The sequence below is a fragment of the Danio aesculapii genome, chromosome 11 (genome assembly GCF_903798145.1).
Source record: "Danio aesculapii chromosome 11, fDanAes4.1, whole genome shotgun sequence".
In the NCBI taxonomy this organism is placed as follows: domain Eukaryota; kingdom Metazoa; phylum Chordata; class Actinopteri; order Cypriniformes; family Danionidae; genus Danio; species Danio aesculapii.
This window is the reverse complement of record NC_079445.1, coordinates 10,425,130-10,448,846: the sequence shown is the minus strand read 5'-3', so window position 1 is coordinate 10,448,846 and position 23,717 is coordinate 10,425,130. Positions and strand designations below refer to the sequence as shown.

The following is a 23,717-nucleotide window of genomic DNA, read 5'->3' as shown; positions in this document are numbered from 1 at the left end:
GTTGCTTATAGGGAGGCTCGGCTCTTTAAAGTTGATTTGCCACCCTTCACATGAAGACTGAAAATACGGGAGAAATACGGGAAAATACCTGTACGGGATGATTGCGGGATAGAACTGAAAAATACGGGTGAGCTTCCCTCCCTCCAGGTCAGGACATCTACACCAGGCGGTGCATGAGGAAAGCCAAGAGAATTATCAGCGACTCCAGCCATCCAAGCCATAGACTTTTCTCTCTGCTACCCTCAGGCAGACGGTTCCGCAGCATCCGATCACGCACTAGCCGACTGAAGGATGGCTTCTTCCCTCAGACTATCAGGCTGATGAACACTTAACACACGCCACACAGACTCTTACACAGACTCTTCCATACCCCTCACTGCACACCATCAATATGTAACATGCACTGCACTTTAACCAATCCATACTTGAAACAATACTGCCTGTGTATACCTACTCATAGTACATGGGGGGGGGGGGGGGGGGATATATAAAAAGAATATATAAAAAGAAAGAATATATAAAAAAAAGCTATATACCTACATGTTTTGCTGAATGACATAGCCAGTTTTCTACTGGCCGCATGACAAAGTGAACAATTTCAGATTTCAGTAATTTATTTATTTATTTTGCGATGAATGAAGGTTGGGGGTGGCTCAGTGGTTAGCACAGTCGCCTCACAGCAAGAATGTCACTGGTTCAAGTCCCGGCTGGGTAAGTTGGCATTTCTGTGTGGAGTTTGCATGTTCTCCTTGTTAAGTTAAATTGTCTGTAGTGTGTGTTTGTGAATGAGTGTGTATGGATATTTCCCAGTGATGGGTTGCAGCTGGAAGGGCTTCCTCAGCGTAAAACATATGCTGGATACATATGCTGTGGTGACCCCTAATGAATAAAGGGACTAACCCGAAAAGAAAATGGATAAATGAGGGTTGGACACTCAAAAACGTCACTCGTTAAATCATTTACTATATTGTCAGATATCATAAATATAAGAAATTAATTATTATACACAGTTTAAGTAAGCACTGAGGTCCACCCTATATTACCAAGGTCCACTCATAAAACCTCTAGCCTCGCCCTGGAACGAATAAATAAGCCCACCGAACAACACAAATAAATGCGTAGTATTACCATTAATATTATCATTGCTTTTAGGAACAGTGTATAGATAATAAAGCTGCATCGATGTATAGTTTTGGGACTTTTGCTTTGACAGTTTCCGCTTTCACCTGGAAGTACAACAGCAAATGGTAGATCGCCTTCTGGTGCGAAGAAGATTTACAGCAAACACTGGTACCTGAAATCTTCAGTGGATTAAAACTTCTTTAGCTGATATAAAGACTGATTGGTCATTCAGCTGACATGGTGAGATGAATTTGATAAACTTACAGGCTAACGTTAGTGAATTTAAGCTTTTCCCCAGTGTTTATTGGATGATATGTTGGTCGGTTTACACTGCTTATGCGCTAGAAACAGTTAAAGCGTTGTGTGAACGTTTTATTTGCATGTATACACGGATGGTTACAAGCATTTTACGTACAAATTTAATAAACCTGTAAATAAAATTCGCTACAAATCATTGTAGACGGCTATTATACAGTTTTATTATATTAATAAATTCGCGCTGCAGACACATGCGAGGAACTTCAGGAGTCAGAAAGGTTTTGGTGTATCAAGAGTATCTGAAGTTTTAAATTCGCACATTCGTTCAGTGATATGCTGCCTATATTGTTTACTATTTTACTTTGAATATTCAGTCTGAACTCACATGCAAGTATGACTTGAAAACATCATTAGCTCTATTGAACACTGACTGTGAACAATGTTGTACTTTGTTAGTCATTTGCTGCCGATCGGATTTTATTTAGAATTTGCAAAGAAATTATTCTGAAATTATATTATTAAGGAGAAAGTGCAAATGTGTGAATATAAAACCAACTTTACCTCAATTGACACACTTACATGGCGGTTATTTACCTTAGATTAGATTAGGAATAAATAAAACGTTTTATAATAGCTTGTAAAATTCTTGTTTGGAAATGTATGAGATGAAAAATAACTAGACCAGACATTTAAGTTTTGTGTGTTAAATGTTTCACTTTATTAATATTTTATACTTAAAACAATATTGTAGTTATTTTTGTTTTCGTTGTGTGTATATACTCTAAATGAAGTATAAGACAGTCAAAAGGGTCAGCTTTTTTAAGTTGAGGATTTTATATATATATATATATATATATATATATATATATATATATATATATATATATATATATATATATATCTATCACCTGAATGATTTCTTAGCTATACATAATAGCAATAAAAAAAGAAAGGTTTTCATATACACTCACCGGCCACTTTTTTAGGTACCTATCCAACTGCCCGTTAACGCACATTTCTAATCAGCCAATCACATGGCAGTAACTCAATGCATTCAGGCATGTAGATATGGTCAAGACAATCTGCTGCAGTTCAAACCAAGCATCAGAATGGAAAAGAAAGGTGATTTAAGAGATTTTGAACGTGATATGGTTGTTGGTGCCAGACGCGCTGGTCTGGGTATTTCAGAAACTGCTGATTAACTGGGATTTTCATGCACAACCATCTCTAGAGTTTACAGAGAATGGTCCGAAAAAGAGAAAATATCCAGTGAGTGGCAATTCTGTGAGCGCAAATGCCTTGTTGATGCCAGTGGTCAGAGGGGAATGGCCAATAGAAAGACAACAGTAACTCAGTTAACCACTCGTTACAACTGAGGTATGCAGAAGAGCATCTCTGAACGCACAACACATCCAACCTTGAGGTGAATGGGTCAGCTAAGAACAGGAAACCGAGGCTACAATTCGCACAGGCTCACCAAAATTGCACAAGAGAAGATTGGAAAAACGTGGCATGGTCTGATGAGTCCTGATTTCTGCTACGACATTCGGATGGTAGGGTCAGAATTTGGGTCAACAACATGAAAGCATGGATCCATCCTGCCTTAGGGTGTAATGAATGGTCTGGGTGATATTTTTTCACACACTTATTACCAATTCGTACCAATTGAGCATCGTGTCAACGCCACAGCCTACCTGAGTATTGTTGCTGACCATGTCCATCTGACCACAGTGTACCCATCTTCTGATGGCTACTTCCAGCAGTATAACGCACAATGTCATAAAACATGGGCATGAGTTCACTGTACTCAAATGGCCTCCACACTCAGAACTCAGTTCAATAGAGCACCTTTGGGATGTGGTTGAACGGGAGATTCACATCATGGATGTGCAGCTGACAAATCTGCAGTAACTCATGTCAATATGAACCAAAGCCTCTGAGAAATATTTCCAGTACCTCGTTGAATCCATGCAATGAAGGATTAAGGCAGTTCTAGTAAGGTGTACCTAATAAAGTGACCAGTGAGTGTTAATTTGTAGTAATAATTTTTAAAAATGTCTTCATGGAACATAATCTTTACTGAATATTAGAATGTTTTTGGTGTAAAAAAAGTAAAATCAAAAATTTTGACCCATACAACGCATGTTTCGGTTGTCAAACATATCAGTTCAACATAAGAATGCTTTTGTGGTGCAGGGTAGGCATGGGACAGTATAAGATTTTGACTGTGTGATAACCTTGTATAGAAATATCACAGTGTTGTGATTACTACTCTAAACTAATTTCTTTTTAAATGTCTACGTAAACAAACAATAACTTCCCCCTATTGAACGCAATATATTTTATTTTAAGAAACATTTCAAATATTTTGGACCAGTAAACATGTCAGGCTAAATAATTAAAATAAATCGTTGACATCTGGTCTCTTCATTAGTTTTAAAAATACAGATTTCTTTACAAATTGAAAAGGCATCTTTGGATATCTTTCTTAACTTTATATATAAAGTAAAGCCATTACACTGTTTCCTAAATCATGGGCTGACCAGTAGCTTTTGATGTGGAGGGTCCATTTTTGCTGGTGATACTGTTATAAAAAAGTTATACAACGTTATAACTAAATAAAATCAGAATCAGAAAGAGTTTTATTGCCTGGTGTGTTCACACATACGAGGAATTTGTTTTCGTGACAGAGCTTCTACAGTGCAACAGGATTACAGAGAGAGGACAAAAAACAGATAATAAATATATTTAAAAAAATAGAAGTAGTGAATGCAAAAATATAAATTGACAAGTGTATGTACAGGTATATTACTATATAAAATGTTATATGTGCAGCTGTTATGTGCAAATTGGCATGTAAAGTGTGTGGTTAAATAAAATTTATATGTGAATAAAAGTGTATAGCAAGTAGAGATGTTGGTTCCACAATTATTATCATCAAGTGTTCATGAGATGGATTGCCTGAGGGAAGAAACTGTTTCTGTGTCGGGCTGTTCTGGTGCGCAGTGCTCTGTAGCGTCGACCAGAAGGTAAAAGTTCAAAGAGGCAGTGTGCTGGGTGTGAGGGGTCCAGAGGGATTTAGGCAGCCCTTTGTCATAAATCAAAAAAATATCAGTTGTCATAAAATCCTGTAAAAATTTTTTTTTTTTTACATATAACATAGGAATAGTATAACAGAAAATTGTAGCAGTTTTAAACCTTAACTTTTCCAAACCTTGAAACTGATTATAGTCCCATGCCTAATCCAGGGTCACATATTCTGGTTAGTAAGTGTGATCTCCAATCTAATCACAATCAACAAAATTTCATTGTGATCACAGAAGGACCTCTTCATTTTTAGTTTTTTATTTATTTTATTATTATCATTGTTGGGGGGGGGGGGGGGGGGGTCACCTTTAATGGACAGGATAGTAAAGAATATTGACAGGAAAGTGTGGGGAGCAGAGAGAGGGAAAAGATCAGCATAGGACCTCGAGGCGGGACTCGAACTCGGGTCGCCCTGAGCACCAGAGTGCTTGGGTGCACCATTGGTGCCGACCAAACTCTTCATTTTATTCGCTTTGTTGTTAGCATGACCGCTCAAATGATTTCTTTTTCTTTTCTAGCTCCCATTATCTTTACTGAAGACAGCACAGAACCACCCGATGGTAAGTATGAAGCAGCTCACTTCATGTGTGCATCTTTATTGTCAGTGCTAAGTTAAAAGAGTCATGATCATTTTGCTTTTGGAACATAGTACAACCTCTGTATCATAATATGTTATGGTACATACAGTAGTGAAGAAGTCCACAAGTAAACCTTCTTTATAAAAATATTGCATAGTGCATTCAAGACAAGACTAAGATTATGCATTTATATTATAAGATTTTTTTAACCTTTGAAATCCTTTGTAAATTCCAATACCTAGAATGGATTTTCTAAAAATGTATTTGCTTATTTAAAAATTCCTTACTTCCTGTTCACGTTTTCAGATGGTGCCTATAAAAAAGGTTATATGCAATGAACCAAACTATCAAGTCACAACATTGCAAACTTAGATTTGAATTACATGTATGAAAACTAGACAAAGGAAAAAAAGTATAACACGGTGACTTCAATGATGGAAAGAGCAGTGGTGTTCATTGTTTACTTTTAATTACTAAATTTTGTAAGCTTACGCTAAACTAGCTCATAAAGTGCTATGAAAATTTGAGAATAAACTATTTAAATTATTTTTGGTGAGAATATATATATATCTTACATACGCACACATATACTCGCACTCACTGGCCACTGTGAGGCAGGAACTCAATGCGTTTAGGGATGTAGACATGGTCAAGACGATCTGCTGCAGTATTTCAGAAATTGCTGATATACTGGGATTTTCACGCACAACTATCCGAAAAATGGTCCGAAAAAATGAAAGTATCCAGTGAGTGGCAATTCTGTGGGAACAAATGCCTTGTTGATGCCAGAGGAGAATGGCCAGACTGGTTGGCGCTGATAGAAAGGCAACAGTAACTCAAATAACCACTTGTTACAATCAAGGTATGCAGAAGAGCATCTCTGAACACACAACATGTCCAACCTTGAGGCAGATGGGCTACAGCAGCAGACGACCACACCGGGGGCCGCTCCTGTCAGTTAAGAACAGGAAACTGAGGCTACAATTCACACAGGCTCACCAAAAATTGGACAATAGAAGATTGAAAAAACGTTGCCTGGTCTGATGAATCTCCATTTCTGCTGCAACATTCAGATGGTAGGGTCAATGTGGTGTCAACAACATGAAAGCATGGATACATCCTGCCTTGTATCAACGGTTCAGTCTGCTGGTGGTGTAATGGTGTGGAGGATATTTTCTTGGCACAGTTTGGGCTCATTAGTACCAATTAAGCATCTCTGTTACTTCCAGCATTATTACGTGCCATGTCATGTAGCGTGAGTCATCTCAGACTGGTTTCTTGAACATGACAATGAGTTCACTGTACTCAAATGGCCTCCACAATCACCAGACTCGATCCAATAGAGCACCTTTGGGATGTGGTGGAACGGGAGATTCGCATCATGAATGTGCAGCCGACAAATCTGCAGCAACTGCGTGATGCTATCATGTCAATATGGACCAAAATCTGAAGAATAATTCCAGTACCTTGTTGAATCTATGCCACTGATTAAGGCAGTTCTGAAGGCAAAAGGGGATCCAACCCGGTACTAGTAAGGAGTACCTAATAAAGTGGCTGGTGTGTGTGTGTCTCTGTGTAAATGAATAAAAAAAATAAAAATAAAAAACAAAACATATATTTATTTATTTATTTAGAGAATTCTTTTATTCAGGAAATATTTTAAGGAAACTTTTTTCTGGAGGAATTTAGAAAAATTGACATTAATTAAATTAAAATTTGTTTTTAATGTGATTTAATTTTTTTTATAAGTAGTTTTTTGTATGATGCATGAATATTAAGAAAAGGTATGATTGTTAAATATATATTAAATATTTAGTACAAGTGTTTCTATAAATCTAGCCAATGCTGCTGATATGGCATTCAATAAATGTTTTTTTTTTATTATTAAAAGTTTGTAATGACGTCATTTTGGTTAATGTAAAGCTCAACTTTTTAATTAACAAATTTTTAAGAATCTAAATGATTAAAAAAATCAAGGCCACTGAAAAAGAGAGCATGCAATGTGATGCTAGTTAATCTGCTTTTCCTTTCAGCTGGTGGAGTTAAAGAATGGCGAGACATACAACGGCCATCTTGTCAGCTGCGACAACTGGATGAATATAAACTTGAGAGAAGTTATCTGCACTTCACGGGTAAATAAAATCTCATTCAGTTGGAAACTTCTTTGGAAACTGATTCCTTACAAAATTAGGCAAAACACTTGTTCATTTTATTTAAACAAATATCCAGGTTATTTGTGTGTCTGCTGAAAGGTAAAGGCTTTTTTTCTGCCTGCTCTGAATTGCAGGATGGAGATAAGTTTTGGAGGATGCCAGAATGCTACATAAGAGGAAGCACCATTAAATACTTGCGAATCCCTGATGAAATTATAGATATGGTGAAAGAGGAAGTGGTATCAAAGGGCCGTGGCCGGGGTGGCATGCAGCAGAATAAGCCACAAGGAAAGGGCAGAGGAGGTGGACCTGGAAGAGGAGGCGGACCTGGCAGAGGTCTGATGCTTTTTTTATTCATATAATAAAAAATATATATTCATTCCAGTCATACATACAGTTGAAGTTACAATTATTATCCCTCCTTTCCCGCCAAGTTCTGTTTACTGAGAATTTTTTTCACACATTTCTAAACGTAATAGTTTTAATAACTGATTTATTTTATCTTTGCCATGATGACAGTACATTAATATTTTGCTAGATGTTTTTCAAGATACTAGGATTTGGCTTAAAATGCAATTTGAATGCCTAATTAGGTTAACTAGGCAAGTAAGGGTAATTAGGCAAGTCATTGTATAACAAGGGTTTAACGGGGTTAATAATATTGAGCTTAAAATGGTTTAAAAACTGCTTTTATTCTAGCTGAAATAAAACAAAACAGACTTTCTCTAGAAGAAAAAATATCATCAGAAATACTGTGAAAATGTGTGAATACATAATTCACAGGAGAGTTGATAATTTTGCCTTTAATGGTATATTTGTTAAATGTACACACACAGTTCAGGGCTTAAAGCTTCTTCACTTGCTCTGACAAAATTTGTACTCTCCAAAAAATGCAACATTATATCACCATAATTTGATTTAGGGCTGCATGATAATGGAAAAATCTAGCATTGTGATATTTTTTTTAATTCTGTGTGGTTATATATTGAATAAGGGTGTAACGCGTATTCATATTGAACCGTTCGGTACGAGACTTTCGGTACGCATTATAAACCGAAAAATTCAGACTAATATTTAAAAAGATAAAAGTGTACAAAATATAATGTTTTCAGTGCAAAAAAACGCTCAACAAGGTATCCCAAATGATGTGGCGACAACATGCTGCCTTCCCCGCCCACCTCCAAACACTACTCCAGTCAGCCAAACGCTGCACTAGCTTGCAAAATGGCTATAACATTAATGTAATCCTCCTATAACCAACAGCGGGTCTGGGTTTGGGAACACTTTGGTTTCAGTACATTTTATAGCTGTGGATATGAGAAATTGTATCTATGCGACGCCAAAATATATTTGGGAGTGCATAAAATTGATGTCGTGCAACCAGTTTTACAGCAAAATGTTCACCATGTGCGCGGAATTAGGAGGCATTCACACTTGAAACCTCTTTGCACCTAAAAATGCCAAACGCAGTGCTCGGGAATGGTTTAAAACAGTTAACATGTCAAGTTGCAGTAAACAAAGCCCGAATGCCTGCCCCGCCTTCAAGCTCTTTTTATTGGCCCACTGTACTAGAACAGAACGCGAATGGATTGGTTAAAATCAGCTGTCAATCACTCAGTTCCAATGACAGGGAGCTACAGCCGCGAAAACGTAAAGGTCTGGATACAAGGGAATGAAAACAACACTGACAGATTTAGTTTTAGAAACCAGCTAAAGTTACAAATAATGGCACATCTGATCAGTGATCATGTAAAGAATGTCAATACAGCATTTACACTTTTCGAAGAGTGGATAAAAGACCAGTGGTTAAAGTCCGCTATGAAAATGACTAAAGCATTCACCATAAAGCTGCTGGGACAGAGTTATCAGGGAACAGTGTTTGCCACTGAATTTTAAGCAGGAGATGTTCTAATGTTATTTAATCCTTCATTTAATCGTCACGATGCTGTCAATCGTGCGACTGACACCGCGTTCACCGTCGCTAAAGAGCATGCATTCACTGAGATGAAACTAATATTGCAGCTCAGGAAAAGACTGTTATTGCTGTTAAGATGACGCATGCAAATAATAAGTTATATGTCAATATCATCTGTGCAATATGAGACACCACCTCTGAGAACACAGTACAGTTATTTTTGTTAACTAATAATAGGGCCGGTAAATTAAAATCAAAGAAATCCTTTGGCTTATTTTTTTTTTGCTGTATCGAAAACATCGCATCGAACTGAACCGTGATTTTTGTGAACCGTTACACCCGTAATATTAAAGGTTTCTCTTTGTCTGATTTATTTTAAAGACCGAGATGGCAGCAGATATATTAGGTCGCTGTCACTTTGAGGTCCAATGCATTCCTGCTGCATGTGCATTTTCTTTCCAGAGTGATTTCATTTGATTTATTTATTTTTTTCCCTTTCTATTTGACAGGTGTTTTTGGTGGCCGTGGCAGAGGCATGCAGGGACCTGGCCGTGGACAGCAACAAGACAAAAAGCCCGGAAAACAACAAGGTAGGGCTGCACGATTTCGGCTAAAATGTGAATCACAATTTATTTTTTTTGCTTAAAATCAAGATCACGATTTTCTCACGATTCTGTAGATGTAAAATAAAGGTTAATGTTGGTAGGCTATTCTCAAAAATATGGTAAAACAATAATAATAATAGGCCTATGCGTAAGTCTACTGATGGTTAAAATGCAAAGTTTTGTACAATTATGGTGCACTTGAACAGATTTTCAATATGTCCTGTTTGTTAATTCACAGTAAAATGATGACCATTCATAATTATAAAATTGAATTATTATGTTTGAGACATGTGCTTATCATTTGTCATTGACAGCATTATTAGACCATTTGTTTTCACTGGTAAAATGAGACATTTGTCATCAGATTCCTCCTTGCATTATATTCAACATCATATAGGCTAGTTATACTGACACAGTAAACATTTATTTTCACGCAGAACACTGTGTTAGATATAAAAGAAAAAAAACATATCAAATGCTTGTCGTAATCATAACTGTAAATGCAATATGATCATTTAAATGATGTGCTCGAGAACAAACAGTGAGAACAGCGCCTACTAGGGTCACATAATACGATCATCACAGAATTTAGTGTAACACCACCTTCACTTTCACTTCCCCATGCAAATCATTCTTTCAGCGCGGCTCTCAAGCAATCGCTCTGTGCAGCAAACTGAACGTTATTTACAACTTTTAAAACTTGTTATTCACATCTCATATGCAGGTTCTGTTCACTAAAGTAACCGTGATTGGTGTGCACGCGCGCGTTCTCGGAAGTAAACAAACAGCTCACGGTCGCTGCGAATACATTACATTTAGACAGAAATAACATTTCTGAGTGAATTATACCTTATAAATACAGTATGTGACACTTTTAATGCCATTTGAAGGTGTTTATGTTGCTGTGAAGACTTGTGCGTCCGCTTTTACTCTTCTCTCCTGACCTTGAAAATATAATTGGCTGAATTGTAGAAAAGCTTAATTAAGATCATGTGGAGGGTCGAATCGAGTTTGTGATCGTTTTTCAATTAATCGTGCTGCCCTACAACAAGGTGTCATAAACTAACAGTAGATCTAACATAAATCCTCCCCTTATTGTTGTAATTTAAAGGATTAATTCACTCAATCTAAATTCTGTTACGTGTCCTTAAACACGAGACCTTTGTTCATCTTCAGAACCTAAATGAAGATATTTTAGTTTAAATCTGAGAGCTCCCTCATCCTCCATAGACAGTAACGGAGACATTCTTATTGTGTGATAAATGGAAAAGAACTCGATCAACAGAAAAAAATATATATAAATAATGATCATTTTTAATTTACAAAAAAATGGTAATTTTTACATTTTCAATGGCAAATTATTAAATTGTTAAAATTACTGTAATTATTCTGTGTTCTTGCTGAGTGTTTTGTCATTCTGGCATTATTTAATGAGTTATAATAGATTGAATATTTAAAAAATGATTTGTTTTTGTGAAATTATGCTACATAAAACATACCTGCACTAAACTAAAACAGACAGATAATACCAAAGTCCCTTTCAGGCAAGTCATTTCTCTCGGCAGCCATCTTTGAAACTCCTCTCGGGCAGTATGCTCAGGCATTCTGTCTGAATGGGGAAACATCAAATTCTCCAAATCTATTTGCCAAGCTTACGATTACATTACATATTTGGAACCACCAATAAAATTAACTGTTTATAAACGTTTAAATCAAACAAAATCGGCATATTTTCATGAGCTAATGCACATGCGCACTCGAAATAAACAAGATCACGACCCCAACCTCATTTATGGCTGTGCTACACATGATCATCCTCTGGATAATGGTTCGTTAGATCGCGCTGCTCTTCTGAAGTAATTCACAACTTGGTCTTGATGGCGAATCTCCTCCAGAAATGGCAGTGACTCTTTGAATTGATGATTGGCCCCTGTACTAGTAGGTGGGGCTTCATTCGCCATATTGACTGTTACACTTTTTTCCCCATTCAAAACTATACAAGAGACGCGTCTTATGTATTCTATAGTCTTTGATAATATTGATTAGAAATGCCAATCCACTTTCTTCCAGCAGGTGGCGCTAATACAACAGCAACAATTTCAGCGTTTTTTTTTGGTTAGTACAATAAACAAAGCAGCGTGATCCTGCTTTTTATCCATTTCGCAAAAGGCTAACTTTAGCATACAACTATACATTGTGTAATCAAAGATGATACAAGTAGTAATACCTTGCAAAACCTTGTAATACTTTAATACCTTGCAGGACTCTAAATGAATTAATCAACTTTTAATACTTTTTAAGACCCTGTGCATACCTGTTTGCATCATGACACGTGTCCACCAAAGCATTTTTGCACAGGGAAAAATTCCAGGACTCTTCTAAAACACTCACCTATGAGTAGGCATAGGTCGGTATAAGCTTCTGACTAGGGATGCTCATTTCAGTTTATTTTACGAACTGACAAGTGCAGTTCGTTAACCGAATATTAGCCGTTAACAGAAATATTAAAATATTATTTAATTAAAAAAAAATTGACGTGTCTATTTTGTGACACATTAAATATTTTAAAATACTGATTTATTTTAACATGCGAACAGCATACAGAACATAACAGAACATCTTCATGCACCTGCAGTGTTTCTGACAGCATAGAAAATAAGAATAAACGAAATAAAAATAATAAAATAAACAGGGCTGCTCTAAATATTTTTCACTTAAATGACAAATTTAGATTTTAAAACAAAACTGAATCCTTTTTAAGAACCGGCATGGGCTGTTTTTTGCAATGATGTTTTTTTTTCTTGCGTAAAAATATCAGGCTATCAAATCGCATTTAATTAATGGTTCGTTGTTATTATTGTCACAAAACCCCTTTTAACATTTTAATAGAAGTCATTAGTTTACAGATTATTCATAATTACTTATTTCCCCCGTCTCACTCGTGGTTCATGTGTGTGCGCTGCCAGTGCGTTTAAACCTTAGGGCTAGTATGTTGACTTTTTGTAAAGTAGAGGCTACTATAGCAAATAAATATTTTGTTGTTTACATATTATATTGCGTAAATTTGCATACATGTTTTATAGGCTATAAAATGAAAGCTTCAGTTTGTGCGAAAATTCAAGAAAATTTTTGGATTTGTTTGATTTGTAGATTGTTGGCTATTTTAAAAATTTATATTATATAAGAACTATTAATAACAAATTTTCCAAATGGAAAAAAAGGTTGGTTTGTTGGTTGTATACTAAATCATCAATAGCCTATTTATTAAGTTTATGACGCGGCTCCAGGCAGCACAGAGGCAATCAGCATTAGCGCTGGTTTGTGTAAACTCATCTGAGTCAAACTATGACCAGAAATATCCTCCTTTCATTTTGCTTCTTTGACAAAATACGTCTGTAGGCACGTGTGGTTGCACGTGTTACCATCTCACAAGTTAACAAATATTTGCTGCACATCAGGGGCCGATCACGCCTTTCCGTTCGCAAAATGCGAGACACACCGCATTGCCTTTTATGTTGACAAGAAAAAAAGAAGCGCAGTGCTCTTTTTTTTATGTCGCTGTAGGAAACGACTCGGAAATCAGCTAGTCTATTGTGCGCGAGTGTTGCTGTCCATGTTGTTATAATCGTAATATATATTAACATTGTGATATTCATGATTTGTAAAGTCATACAGCTCTGGATAACTTGAAACTGCGACCACAAGTCTCTCCTCCATCATTAAAAGTTATCCGTCGTCCTGACAACACAAACACTGCAGGCACCTCAACAGAAACCCTGCCCTGCTTTCGTTTGATTGAAGAATGAAAATACGCGACTGAAGTAACAAGCTTTTCCGCTCAGGGTTGAGTTTTATTTCAACCGCGAGCACACCGCGCATAACAGCATAACGTGAGGCGCGCATCGAGCAAAACACTTGCGACCGTTAGTAAACCATTAAAAAAATGCCTATATATGCCTATATGCCTATATATATAAATATCTAATACTCTTTATTTTCTTTCAGTTTGATCATCGGGCAGAAAGAACGAGTTTAATTTGAAATGGACGTCCTGGATCTCTGTGAAGATTTTAATTTGGTGAAGTTGATTTAAAGATGCTGTTTTATTTTGTCTTCAGTCATTCAGTGCATGTTTTCACATTTGTTTTTGTGCTTTAAAATACAACCATGGTGTAAGATTGACTTGTCTATAATGCACTTGTGAATAAAATTTTTTTGTTCAATACGGCAATTGCTGTTCATATGTGAGCACTCCATATTGTCTAAGTATTTTTTAAAGACATAAGTAAAAGAAATGGGTAATAAAAGTGTTAATGGGTCGATTGTTGCTGTTCAGGGGGGTCGTCTGGACAACTCAAGTCTCTTGGAAAATGAATGGAAAATGAGAAGGTCTGTAGTTTTCTGAACTGATGGCTTTTGAGTGGTTTTCATAAGCAGTGTGATTACAAGAGATTGAGAGTAGGAAAATAGTCAATGTTAACAGTGAGTATGTTTACATCGACACCAATAATCTGATTTTAATGCGATTATGACAATACTCTGATTAAGAGTCTACCATGTAAACATCGATTTTTGAATAATCTGGTTAAAGTCATAATTAAACTAAGACATGGAGCATACCGATTTTAGTCACATTATTAAAGTACAGTATAGTCATGTAAATACCACAATCCAACTTTTACTGTTGTGTCCCCTTCACTATACTGGGGCATTAGGACCCACAGAGACCATAGGTTGTGCGCTCCCTTCTGGCCTCACTAACACCACTTCCAACAGCAACCTAGTTTTCCATGTGGTCTCCCATCCAGGTACTGACCAGGCTCAGTCCTGCTTGGCTTCAGTGAGAAACCAGTCTTGGGCTGCAGGGTAATATGGCTGTGGCGGGAAAGATTGACGAGCCGGGAATCGAAATTGGGTTGCCGTAAGGATCAATGCATATTTATTGCAGACATAAAATTGCTGATTTTTGGAGCCCATTATTCAATCTATTTACTTCATACCTGCCAACACTCCCGTTTTTGCTGGGAGTCTCCTGTATTTCACACCCATTGTGTTATTTCTCCTGGAAAACTCCCGTAATTTGACTCCCAAACCCTCCCTCCCACCCCCACCTATCCACCGGTCCTCAGCTTTTTGGTACAATTTATAAAACCCCCGGAGCGCCGACTTTGGTGTAATATCCGATCACAGCAGCTGCCCGAAACCCGGTGCATAGTACAAATACCTAAACATCCCCCCACCCCCCTCTCGGTCCTCAGCTTTTTGGTACAATCTATAATACCCCTGGAACACCGATATGGTATAATATCAGATCTCAGCGGCTCTGCCCGAAACCTGCAGAGTACAAACACCTAGACATCCCCACCACTCACGCCCCCAGTCTCCTGGATTTTCAGAGAGAAATGTTGGCAGGTATGATTTACTTATGTAAATATTTATGAAAATATATAAATATTTATTTATATTAACTGAATATGAAAATGTTTAGATAATGCCCAATACAGTTGGTAAAGTAGTATTTTCTGTCTTTTAGTGCATGTATCAAATGAGACCGTGTTCAGTTGGGCAGTATGTTTTTTTTTTTTAAAGTTACACATTTGTACCTAAAAGGTCCATCGTTGTACTTCACAGGTGGATATTTTTGTCTAAAAGTACGTTTCTAGGACCCAATATGCACCTTGAGGTACCATTTTTGACCTTTTAGATGCAACATTGTACTTTTTGAAAAGGTCCTGCCACAATGAAAGCTGTCATACCTTTATTTCCGAGTCCCATCTGAAAAAAACAACAACAGTTTAGACCAGCCTAAGCATCTTTAACTGCTGAATAAGTTTGTATTGTGATGTAAACATGGACCCAGCCAGAAATAGAGAAGTGGCTGAAAGAGGAAGAAGATTCTTTCCTAGGTGTATTGCTCTAGATGACATAAGATGTGATGTGGATGAGAACCTGTGGCCAAACGGAGAAGACCGAGTAGATTAGCATTAGTATTTTATCTGTATCAGTGGATGGTGTGGATACAAATTCCTGTATTTTGGAATTACTTAGTGCAAAAAATTAAAATAAATAAACGACATAAAATATTGACAAATTCTGCATCATGTCTGATTCATTCCAGTAACATTACAGTTATAAACAATATAAATTGCAATTATACAGAGATGTGTCCTTGTTTTACACAAGAAAACAATGTGTAATGCTACATGTTGTTAGTGTTTTTAGCTCAGTGATTCCTCTAGGACAGTGGTCGGAAACCTATGGCTCGCGAGCCACAAGTGGCTCTTTGACCAAAATACGTGGCTCTCCTGCTGTCCCTCTTAAATAATATTTTTCAGTTAAAAAGAAAGATGATCGTCAGATAACTAGAAAGCAGATTCCTATTGAAAATACAATTACAGTTCCCTCGTTATTGTTTTTTTTTTTTTTTTTTTGAGGAAAAAGAATAAAAACGTTTCGAACAATGTGTGTGGCGCTGTGAATAAACTTACGTTTCTATGGTAACCGCGCGCGCACATAAATTCAAACAACATTAATGAGTGCTCATGATGGCAAGAAGAAAATAATCCTGAGGAACATCGAAAGTTTCAAAATGAGTGGGCCGAAACATTTGCTTTTATTGAAAGCTCTGGTGCTCTGCTCTGTCTGATTTGAAGAAAGCGCATTTCCTCTTGTAAAAAAATCAAATGTTTGGAGACATTTTGAAACCCACCATGCAGCTTTCGCAGCAAAGTACTAGCCGAGTGAAAGCCGAAAGAAGTCGTGTGAGGAGCTCCAGCATAAAGTGCAAACCGGACAAAAACAGCAGGGGCAGGACGGGAGTTTGGACAGGGGCATCTGGGAGTTCGAGTGCTGCTTGCCTCATTAGAGATCGCGAGGCAAAGGAAACCTTTCACAGATGGCGAATAAGTCCTGTGTGTTAAGTACGCAAATGAACTGTTTGCCGCGGTCCTTAATTTGAGATGATCTTGCTCCGGGAAATGTCAGATATTGGTATTTTGCGTTCCGGTATTTATTTTAATTGATCCGGCATTAACTGGTGAGTGTTGAATACGTGTGTGTGACAGAGAGAGAATGAGAATGAGTCCGAGAGGAAAAATAACTGCGAGCAGCAAAGCTGTGTTCAGTTTGTGTTTGCGCGCACACACATAAAGGTAGTCACTTTTGACCAATCAGCTTTCTTACATTTACAGTCACTCTCATTGGTTGGTGATTGTTGTTTCACGCGCAGTGAGCAGTGAAAATAAATAATAGCATAGTGGCCTACCACCCAAATAATAACCGCGTTTTCAAAATGCCAGAGGCAGTCAGGCATATATATATATATATATATATATATATATATATATATATATATATATATATATATATATATATATATATATATATATATATATAATCTGAATACCTTTCAAAAGTATTTTTGGAGTATATAATAATCATGACCTTAATGTAAAAACATACGTGAACACGAGGGTTTTCAGAAACCACCAGCTTCATATTTAATTTTCCTGCAATTGTATAAATGCACAAGTGTGGCCTGACTGCAACCTAACCTAGCAGTTTCCTTCTCAGCCAATCCATGGCTTCTTCTCGCATGGACCACATGCGGCTGAGTGTTACCATGACAACAGCTGATTCAGCCTTCATCCTAGAGATTTGCTAGCAAGGGTGCTGCTATTTTTAGGTGAACATTAATAGTCGTGTCTTCAGTTCCCTCTAGTGGTCAGTTTCAGCACATGAATCAGTAAGAACACGTCTCAAGTAAACAGCACAAACCTTTATTTGAATAACTTCAGTCATTTTCACAACATAGACAGTTGATTTGGTAAATTTCACCACTGGACACTTTGACACCAAACCCCTTATTGTAAGTACAGTACATTTACTACTGCATATTAGTGTATTTTTTCCCCTTGTACATCACACTCCGATTATCAGAAAAACGAAATAATATCAAAAATAAAAAAAACTGAATCACAATGGAAAGCATGAGTACAAATAATCCAGATAAACATGTAGGAAATGGAAAACAAACTCTTAGTCATGATTAACACATCTGAATATAGCGTGGCTATTTTACATGGAGCTATGATGTCAATAAAGATATCCTCACTTCTTATATTCGGGTCGCGTGTATGGTATCGAGTGTTTGTTGAGATTTGGACCAGCAATTTGTCCTGGGCCTTGTGGATTTTAGCAATGACTCTTCTGACCTACATTAAATGTTAACATCTAACAGAGTTTGATCTGTTTTAACAGCATTTGCCACAAATATAGTCTAGATTTTAAAGGAACACTCCACTTTTTTTAGAAACAGGCTCATTTTACACATCACCTAATGGTAAACAGTTTAGTTTTACCGTTATTTAATCAATTTAACCAATTTCCAAGTCTGGAGGTAGCCGTTTTAGCTTAGCTTAGCATAAATCATTGAATCGGATTAGACCATTAGCATCCCACTCAAAAATTTCAATATTTTTGCTATTTAGCCTTGATTATTAGCATTTCTGTGTGGAATGCCCTGTGTTGGTTTCCTCCAGGTGCTCTGGTTTCCCCCAAAGTCCAAAGACATGCGCTATAGGCGAATTGAATAAACTAAACTGTCCGTATTATACGGCACCTAAAAATATTCCCCAGCTAGGTGCTGCACTATATCATTGTGCCTGCTGCAGCTATGGAAAGGCAGCAAAAATGCGAGAGGCTAATGTACTAATCTTATTCAATGATTTATGCTAAGCTAAGCTAAAAGTGCTCTCGCTAGTCCCGGAGATTGGCTGAATGGATTAAAAATGGTAAAACTGAGCTGTTTAATATTGTGCCTGCTGCAGACATGGTACGGCAGCAAAGATGCGAGATGCTAATGGTCTAATCCGATTCAATGATTTATGCTAAGGTAAGCTAAAACTGCTCTTGCCAGACCCGAAGATTGGCTGAATGGATTCAAAAATGGAAAAACTGAGCTGTTTAATATTGCACCTGCTGCAGGAATGGTACAGAGGCAAAGATGCGAGATGCTAAAGGTCTAATCTGATTCAATGATTTATGCTAAGCTAAACTAAAAGTGCTCTCACCAGACTTGGAGATTGGCTGAATGGATTCAAAAATGGTAAAACTGAGCCGTTAAATATTGTGCCTGCTGCAGACATGGTACGGCAGCAAATATGCGAGATGCTAATGATCTAATCCGATTCAATGATTTATGCTATGCTAAGCTACATGATTTCTGAATTAGTAATTTTTTTTAACAAATTAAAATAACATTTTAGATATGCATCTCTAACGCCATCATTTACACACTGAACAGTATTATGCACAATATTGTGCCTGCTGCAGACATGGTACGGCAGCAAAGATGCAAGATGCTAATGGTCTAATCCGATTCAATGATGTATGCTAAGCTACGCTAAAAGTGTTCTTGCCAGACCCGGACATCAGCTGAATAGATTCAAAAATGGTAAAACTGAGCTGTTAAATATTGCGCCTGCTGCAGATATGGTACAGCAGCAAAGGTGCGAGATGCTAATGGTCTAATCTGATTCAATGATTTATGCTGAGCTAAGCTAAAAGTGCTCTCGCCAGTCCTGGAGATCAGCTGAATGGATTCAAAAACGGTAAAACTGAGCTGTTTACCTCTAGGGGAATTGTAAAATGAGCTTATTTCCTGCCCGAAAGTGGTGTTCTTTTAAATTCCAGCAAACCTGCTCCACAATAGACACGACTGTCTATCTGCCTGCTTTGGTTTACAACAGTACTTTGCAACTAGGACTTAAACCACTTAATCAACCACATATCCATCACATCCTACCCCCAAAAATGTTCTGTTTATGTTAACAGAATGATAAATAATCTGCGACACGTTAAAATGTATTTTCTTCAATATTGCTCTATATTAAAAGTGACACATTCATTCACGAGCAGGCATACACAACAGCAGGGAAAGAACATCCGTTATATCCTCTTTAAAGTTCTTTTTTTCTCATTATTTTGTTTAATATCACCTAGATAGTTTTTTTTTAAAGCCCAGAATCAATACGACACAGATCACACATAAAACCAAAGACCCAAATGTATTTACAGTAGGTTTTCACAAAAGGAAGACAGAATAGCAAAAGGAAATATGCAGGAATAATCAGGGAGGGCCTTACACATGTAAACGTTAATACTCTTGGGCTTTTTTTTGTCTTTTTGGAAACTGATCATTTGCATTATAGTTGCAGGCCTGGTTTTTTCACAGAGCCACATATAATCGTTCACAGGACACACCAGTCTAGAAAGTCCTAATGGGGAAATTCCAGTCAAATCTTAGTAATTTTGAGAGCATATAGGAGTATTATTGATAGTACACGGTGTAGGTCGAGCTTACAGCTATTATAATGAAATAAGCAACAGCGTGACTGCAAATCAGACTCCAATTCTGCCTAGAAATATACTTGACTAGTTTTTTTTTTAACGAAGCATTTCGAAAGGAATCCTACCACTATTTGCCTAAATGGCTTTATTTCCTTCCATGCGAATTTACATTAAGGAATGTTCGTGTATGATATCTGGCTTTCAGTCCCGGGACTGAAATAACATGAGGCAAGGCAGTGAACAAGATACAATGTCACAAATATAAATAAGCAAGAAAGGTTTGTGACGAGCACTGCAAAGAATTACCATGAAAAGAGCATTAATTGACTTCTCTATCTTTCTTTATATATATATATATTTATATATATGTCTGAATTAGTCATTTTCAACAAAATAAAATAACAAAACATTTTAGATATGCATATCTAACTGCATCATTTAAATACTGAACTGTATTTATTATGTACACATCTGGAATAAATACAGAAACTCCCCTATTCCTCTTTTTTTTATATTTGTTCTTAAATAATGAGGGATATGGAAGTGCGGAGGAAAAACAAATCGTAAAACATGAAGTGAAATGAAGGCATTGAAAAGTTTAAAGATAACTGATACTGTGTGCTAAAGCAAAGTTGGGCCCAATCACACCTCCCCATTGGGCACCTTGATGTAGGGTTGTCACGATACTTGAATTCGGTATCAATCGGTACTGAAATTTTTAAGACGCCCATTTCCCGCGAACATCTGAGCGCTATTGAGCACGTTAAAGCACGTAAAGGGTCATGAAACCCCCCTGTCTAGTTAGAAAAAATTCAGGAAACTGGGTGAGTCCAGCTTTGTTTAGGTGGACGTGTCGAGTGGCGAAAGATTTGCATGAAAAGGGGAGTTTCAGTACATGCATTACAGCTGATTTTCACAGCTGCAACACAAACACAGACGCAGGGGAGATAGACAGTGATTCAGAGAGTAGCATTTACATCTGAGAGCTGTGTGGAAGTGGAGGATTTTCAGTCCATAATATTGTAGCGATATTACTATAAACTTAGTAATTAAATAATTTCGACTAAGGTATGTCTGATTTCACTATTTCCAGATGCGCAAAGCTCTCGGGTAAAAAATGCTCCTTACAAATGTATTTTTGTCGCATGTTAGCAGACCACTGTAATCCACACATGTGGATCCACAAATGAGCGGTGTTGTCATCGCGGGGGCACAATTATAAATGCAACACTGACGACCCGTGTCTCCGAACAATTCTTTTACTAATTCGAATTACAGCTGGCAACACAAAGTGCTGTCTATCTGAACATTGAAACAAGTAAAAACAGTCTTCGAAGCTATTATGCATATTAATGAAGTTGCACCTCATTCACAATAGAGTGCACTGATTGGTTCGAACCAAGTCATTCTCATTAATAAATGAACAGATGTTAAACTCAATGACGTCATTTTGCACCGGCCGGTACTAACAGCCAATCTCCACGCTGGAATTTACACAAGGATCTCATGGCCATGACGTTTCTTAAAAATTTCTTTTTAAACCGGAAGAACGAATTTGCTTGAAATAATGCAAAAACAACCTGTTTTCATTTTTTTTTGTGATATATATGTGTCCTAATCGTGTTTTTAGCAACGTGGGATAGATATATGACTGTCAACGTCTCAAAAAATGTGTTTTGGTGTTTTGTGACAGCAAAAGATCGTGAAAGTCATCAGTTCACCGAACTCACCGCTGTTTACTGAGTGTAAACACAGTTACAGGGACACTGGAGCGCTTCAAACGTCACGTCGATCAGCTGGTTTGTCTATGAGCTGACATACGAGTGGTCCACTGTTGAATCGTGGCTCCACTGTGCGTGTATATGTAGTTGCACTTAGAAAGCAACGATAAGTTTCGTGAACTGATGACCTTCTCCGCAATCTTTTCCGTTGAGCAAATGAACATGTTTAAGAACGAGCTCAACAGCGCTTAAATGTTCACGATAAATAGATGGTTTAAAAAAGTCAGTATCGATTCCAAATTCCAAAGTATTCCAGTATTGTGACAATCCTACCTTAATGTCAATTAAAAAAATGCATTGATGTCTATTTGATGTCAAAACCTTAACGTCAATTTGACATCCACACATTGATGCTCTTTTGACCTCCAAAAGTATTCTAATATAAGAAAACTTGTATTCATCTGAAAGCTTCGATCAAAAATTCTAAAAATTACAATGGATTTTGTATCCTTACAACACATGGAAACTATTTTGATGTCAAAATTACATCTATTTGACATCTAACATTGGTGTCAAAAACATGTCAAAAATCGCCAATGTTAGATGTCAACTTAATGTTATTTGCTTTGTAGGAATGCAAAATCCATTGTAATTTTCGAATTTGTAATTGAAGCTTTCCGATGAATACAAATTCGAAATTTACAATGGATTTTGTATCCCATAATGACATCTAACATTGGCATCAAAAACACGTCAAAAATTGCCTATGTTAAAGTTATTGTAGTTTTAATTGCCAATTGACATCAAATCGATTTGCATCTTTAACGTTTTTTTTTTTTTTTTACGTCGTATTGACATCAAAGTGCCCATTGGGCCCCTAAATTTTAAACTTAGGTCTAGGGTTAAACTCTTGAATCATAATTTCACTCCTAATCAATCTCTATGGCTTTGCTTTTAAAATTTGATGGATCTTGCATTAAATAAAATCAAGTTTTAAATGTAAAAACGAGCAATCTTAAAGAAGGGGGAGGAGCTATAGGGTGTGGCCATAGGAGGCAGTAAGCAGAACTGAGGGTTTTGTGTTTCTTGTTTTTCTTTTTTAAATACCTAAACCTGTTTTTTTTTTTCGTGTGTGTGTGTGTGTGTGTGTGTGTGTATTGGTGCAAGGCAGTGCAGACAGAGCTGTGGGATTTTCAGCAGGCGCAGTCCTGGTGCGGGGCGGCGGGCTGCTCTGTAAGCTGCGGCCCTTGTTTGGCTCCCGTCACTGCAGGATCGGCAGCATCCAGGCTCTCTGACATCTTCTCACAGATTATGTCCACCAACCGCTCGAAGGTTTGTTTAACATTAATGTTGTCCTTGGCACTGGCTTCGAAATATTCAAAACCTGAGAATGAAAGAAGAAACTAAATCAAGACCAATGCATCTTCTGAAACCCAGTCAGCTGCCATTGACAAAAGCAGAGTATTTCCAACCGATAGTAAGCACTGTGCAATACTGAAACCACGTTTACAAAAACTGTTCACACTACCTTCCTTTATGACTCTTTCTAGAGCAGAGGTCCTCAACCACCGAGCTGTGGACCAGTACGGGCCCGTGGATCAATTGGTACTGGGTTGCACAAGAATTCATTAATTATTTCTATTCCTAGGCCATGGTGCTCCACCAGAAAATTAGGCAAAGGCAAAGCTTTTGATTTACCGGCCAATCTACGTTTCTACTCTGATGTATGGTCATCAGCTTTGGGTCATGACTGAAAGGACCAAGATCTCGGATACAAGCGGCCGAAATGAGTTTCCTTCGCAGGGTAGCAGAGCGCACCCTTAGCGTAGGGCGAGGAGCTCTGTCACCTGGGAGGAGCTCGGAGTAGAGCCCCTAGGGAGGTGTTCCAGGCATGTCTCACCGGGAGCAGTCCTTGGGGAAGACCAGGA

The 23,717-nt window shown here is 37.4% G+C and overlaps 2 protein-coding genes across 2 annotated transcripts in view; one reads left to right on the top strand and one right to left on the bottom strand.

The window, feature by feature from the left end:
- The first annotated feature begins 1,228 nt into the window (after positions 1–1,228).
- On the top strand, positions 1,229–13,949 carry lsm4 (LSM4 homolog, U6 small nuclear RNA and mRNA degradation associated). Its single transcript, XM_056468781.1, has 6 exons — positions 1,229–1,362; positions 4,986–5,027; positions 7,079–7,177; positions 7,333–7,534; positions 9,623–9,703; positions 13,724–13,949. Exons 1-6 carry the CDS (start codon positions 1,360–1,362, stop codon positions 13,726–13,728), a joined length of 432 nt encoding a protein of 143 aa, XP_056324756.1. The 5' UTR covers positions 1,229–1,359; the 3' UTR covers positions 13,729–13,949.
- A 3,524-nt stretch (positions 13,950–17,473) lies between these two features.
- rab3ab (RAB3A, member RAS oncogene family, b) overlaps positions 17,474–23,717 on the bottom strand; it is a 51,128-nt gene continuing 44,884 nt past the window's right edge. The window contains exon 5 of the mRNA XM_056468026.1: positions 17,474–23,173. Coding sequence (XP_056324001.1) covers positions 22,983–23,173 — 191 coding nt within the window. The 3' untranslated portion in view covers positions 17,474–22,982. The remainder of the gene's footprint in view (positions 23,174–23,717) is intronic.

Excerpts from the sequence above, each read along its gene's own strand:
- lsm4 (XM_056468781.1), top strand. Across the intron at positions 5,028-7,078 it reads CAGCACAGAACCACCCGATG|CTGGTGGAGTTAAAGAATGG; the intron begins GTAAGTATGAAG and ends TTTTCCTTTCAG. Across the intron at positions 7,178-7,332 it reads AAGTTATCTGCACTTCACGG|GATGGAGATAAGTTTTGGAG; the intron begins GTAAATAAAATC and ends TCTGAATTGCAG.